Source organism: Manacus vitellinus, unplaced genomic scaffold (assembly GCF_001715985.3).
Source record: "Manacus vitellinus isolate BGI_N305 unplaced genomic scaffold, ASM171598v3 scaffold_12_pilon, whole genome shotgun sequence".
NCBI classification, from domain to species: Eukaryota; Metazoa; Chordata; class Aves; order Passeriformes; family Pipridae; genus Manacus; species Manacus vitellinus.
This window is the reverse complement of record NW_021938949.1, coordinates 4,538,008-4,542,395: the sequence shown is the minus strand read 5'-3', so window position 1 is coordinate 4,542,395 and position 4,388 is coordinate 4,538,008. Positions and strand designations below refer to the sequence as shown.

At 49.9% G+C, this 4,388-nt stretch overlaps 1 protein-coding gene across 1 annotated transcript in view; it reads left to right on the top strand.

Annotated features, from left to right (window-relative positions):
• LMF1 (lipase maturation factor 1) overlaps positions 1-4,388 on the top strand; it is a 150,725-nt gene that overhangs the window by 125,883 nt on the left and 20,454 nt on the right. Inside the window, exon 7 of the mRNA XM_018067618.2 lies at positions 1,556-1,733. Coding sequence (XP_017923107.2) covers positions 1,556-1,733 — 178 coding nt within the window. The remainder of the gene's footprint in view (positions 1-1,555; positions 1,734-4,388) is intronic.

Sequence of the window (4,388 nt, the reverse complement as noted above, 5' to 3'; positions counted from 1 at the left end):
CCCCCCGAGCAGGGCTGAGAACCCCTGTTTTCCTGTTCATTGCCTTTGAAGCAGGAGTCCCTTAGAGGTTTGTCTGTGCAAATCCCAGGGGTCTGTGGGGCTCAGCCCCCCTCGGGCAGGGAGCACCACGAACCCCCCTCTGAATCTGCAGGAGCTGGAATTCCAGAGGAACCAAAATTAAAACGTGTCCGTTCCCGATTCCACCCACAGACCCAGAAAACGCCAGACTCGTATTATTTTTGAATCCCCCTGATTTTTCAGGGCTGCTGGAAATAAGATCTCTCGCTTCTGACTTCTGAGCAATAAAGAGGTGAATCGCTGCTGCAAACACCTCCCGTGGACCACCCAGCTCCTCAGGGCTGGGAGCCACAAGTGGCAAAGTGCAGAACTATTTTCTTAACACGGCTGAGATTGCACGAGGAGGCAAAACACTCCCGAGAAGGAGCAGAGTTCCCTAACGAGGTGGCCGAGTGAGAAGTGTGTTAATGAATACAGGCTGATTAATATGCATGGAACTAAACCACATCTGGGTCAAAGGGGGAACCCCAAACCTTGAGTGTAACGTGTTCTCCTCAAGGACCCAACATCTGTGTGTAACTCACATTTAAATAGTTTTTTTCCCCCCTCATAATTCTGGATAATTATCCAACTCTGCATATTTTTTTTTTTCCTTTCTAACTAAATAATAGTTAGGATTTTTGTTCCTGGCTGTGATTGGTGAGATCTTTCATTTTTGTAAGATTCTGTGACTTTCTGAAGAGTCCTGCTGGGCTTTTAAAAATTGTGACTTGCAAATCACCATATCAAGAAACATGGTGCCAATCACATAAAATATACAGAATTACATGGTTTTAACATTTATTTGTTGTCGTTTTTAATGAGAAAACATGGCTCTTTTTAACAGAACGCTGGCTGGGAGTCCTCAGAGCAAAATTGTCCATCTGTTATTGGTGTTTGTATGTGGAATAATATTTTGGGAGACCAGCTCTTAATTTGGGACACCAGCCTCCACACTGAGCCTGTTTCAGGACATGCTGGAGGGAGTCACCCTGGAATAAACCAGAGGGGAATTCCAAGTTATGCAGATATGTCGGGGAGGACTTGTAATTAAGACATTGGATTTGTAATTGGGAGATTTGGGTCCTGTTCCAGGTTCACAGAAGCTAAAATTAAAAAAAAATAAATTAAAAAAAAAATAACAAAAAAGCTTCTTCAAATGCACACTTCTGTATTTAAGGCATTATTTCCCTCCCAGAGGGTTCCAGGAGTGTCGCTGTCCCAGAGCCCTGGGCAGCAGCAGGAAGCAGGGAATTCCTGTGGGGCTGGGAGCACCATGGAAATCAAGTCACTCTATACCCCTGGCTGATCTCTCTCCTGCTGAAAACAAGGGAAAAGCTCACACTGTGAGCTCAGGAATACCTCTGGGCAGGGAGGAAGGGTTTACCATCCTGGAAGATCCACAAAGTCTGCCTTAGGGCGCTAAAATCCACCACCGTGCTTTTCTGGTGGAACTTGAGGAGGTTAAACACCTTCTGGTGCCTTCTTTCCTTTTTAGGTGCTCCTGATCATCAGTGGGAACCTGAGTTTCCTGAACTGGCTGACCATGGTGCCCAGCATTGCCTGCTTCGATGATGCCAGCCTGGCATTCCTGTTCAGCTCCCGGCGCGGGGCCGTGAGGGAACGGGCGGCGCGGATGCAGCTCCGGGAGGGACAGGCAGAGAAGCTTCCCCTGGGTGAGTTCTTGCCAGAGGGGGAAAAGTTGGGCAGAGGCGTGTCTGGTGTGCTTGGCTCCAAAGCTCTCACCTCCTTTGGAGCACAGCTGGGTGGGCAGGGAGGGCTCTCTTGGGGTGGAGGCTGCCTGGACCTCGTGGTGCTGGTGGTTGGTTCGTGGGGGACTGTGGGGACACTGCCAGGGGGAGATTCCCATGGGGGCACTGCCAGGGGGAGATTCCCATGGGAACACTGCTGCCAGGACACATCCTCCATGCAGGGCTGGTGTCCACAGACAGCTGCAGCTCTTGAAAGTCAGTGCTCTTTGCTCTCACCCCAGTGAGCATCAGATTCCAACCCAAAATAAGGAGGTGGAGTTGCACAATTTATCTTGTGATTATTATTTTTTGTCTTTTTTTTATTCTTTTAATTTGGACTATTTGAAGTTAAGGGTGGAACACCCAGAGTGGTTTGAGGTGGGGTCAGGAGGTGGGTGCAGAAGCAGCTCTTGCTCTCTCTTCCATGGTATGATGGCAAACAGAAGGCTCCAGGGAGACCTGAGAGCCCCTTCCAGTGCCTAAAGGGGCTCCAGGAGAGCTGGAGAGGGACTTGGGACAAGGGCCTGGAGGGACAGGATAAGGGACAATGGCTTCCTGCTGCCAGAGGGCAGGGTTAGATGGGATATTGGGAAGGAATCCTTCCCTGGGAGGGTGGGGAGGCCCTGGCACAGGTTGCCCAGAGAAGCTGTGGCTGCCCCATCCCTGCAAGTGTCCAAGGCCAGGTTGGACGGGGCTTGGAACACCTGGGATGGTGGAAGGAGCAGCTGCCTGTGAACTCATGTTCAGACCCTGAGTACAGAAAACCAAATACAAGGAGGGTTGAACTGGAAGAAAGGGATGGATGTTCCCTTCCCAAGGCAGTTTTCAAGCAGCCCTGCTCCAGAAGAGGGAACACTGGGGTGTTTCTGTGGTGGTGTAACAGATGTAGAGTTGTGTTTGTAGCATTTTTCAAAACCACACATAAGCAACAAATTGCCTGTAATATCAACAGCAATCACAGATGCTCGTCTTTAAATACCCTGAACATCTGTCAGAAGAATGAAAAATGTCAACAAGAGGCAGCATCTGTCTTTAGTCCTTTGTCACCTACCAAGAAGCAGCTTAGGAAGCAAAAATGTTGGTTCCAGCAGCTAATGCAGCTTCATTAAACTTTCTGTGTCTCTTATTTTACAGATTTTGCTGGAATAAATCTGTATCAGCTTTTCCCCTCCTGTAGCTTTGCTTTAGAGGCTGGGAGAGCCTCGAGCTTTCCTACCAACTCTCTTTATGCCTCCAGTCCCAAACAACACTCAGGTTGCACTTTCCTTTCAGGAGGAAAAGCCACAGGGCTCCTCTTTGCTGTGAGTCACCATGAGGGGAAGGAAGATCCTGGTTTCGAGGATCTTCCTCCTTTTTTGTCATGTTCTCCAGAAAACCTGACTAAGCCAGGGTGTCCAAGCAAGGAGAACCATCCCTACATGCCACTGCTGTGGAGGGTTGATGTGTCCCTATTCAAAAAAGGGAATCCACAGGGGCAGGATATCTGCAATATTCTGGGAATTTAGATTTCTGTGTGTTTTATCTGCTGAGGAGGCAGAGGTTGTTCAGCTGTGTGCCAAGAGGCCCTAGAGGAGCCCTCACTCTGAGTCACCAGAGCAGAACAGGAGGGTGCCCAGCCATGCCCTGCTCATGACCTGATTTTACAAGGCTCTGGCCACATCCTTGAAGGGTCTGTGTGATTCCTGCTGAGACCCCCAGTTCCCAGCCAGATCCCATTGGCTCGTGTCCCGTGCTCTTTCTCCAAGTTTTGCTCCATCCTTGCCATCTGGATTATTTTTCTCCTTGTGTTAACCCCTCTTTCTCTCCGGCTGAGCAGCTGTGACCCCAAGGGAATGATGGCAATGATGGTCACCACCTGCTGAAGGACAAACAGTCCATGCACAGCCATGGACTGAGCTGAGGAGCCAGGTGGGGGGCTCTGGGTCTCTACCTGCTCTTTAATTACAGAGTAGGAAGTTCAGCCCATCTAAAATAGGAAAAAATGCCCGACAGCCTCATCCCCAGCAGCTCAGGGAGCGAGGGGAGGCATCTCCTTCCCCATTCAAATGATTCTCCAGAAATGTTCTCAGACTAAACAATTATTAAGAGCTTCTGAGGGAGGTTCAAATAAACATCCCTCTCCTGCAGAGATAAGGGGAAAGCTCCACACAATTGCTTTGAATCTGATCCTTTGGCTGTTAATGTTAAATAAATTCAAAAGGGCCATGAGGGAAGGAGCCCCTGGGGGGGGTCACCTCTGCTTATTTGTCTCATTGTGGCAGTGTCTGTCCAGACTGGGATCCTGTGCTGCTCCTGCAAACCCCGTTCCAAAGGGCTGGCAAAGCAGCACACATCTCGTCCAGAAATGATAAGGGACAGAGGTTTTGGAGCAGGACCATGAGGCAGGATGGTGAGAGCCCGGGGCAGCAGGAGGAGGCAGGAACGGGGCCGTGGGCGCTGGAGGAACTCCACGCACGGCTCCCCAACCAGGAGGGGGATTCTGAGCAAGGTGCAAGTGCCAGCTGTGGTTTTTCCCCCCGGATGAAAGCGGTGATTAATGTTACATTTCAGACATTTTTCCTTTTAGCCCCTTCTCAGACT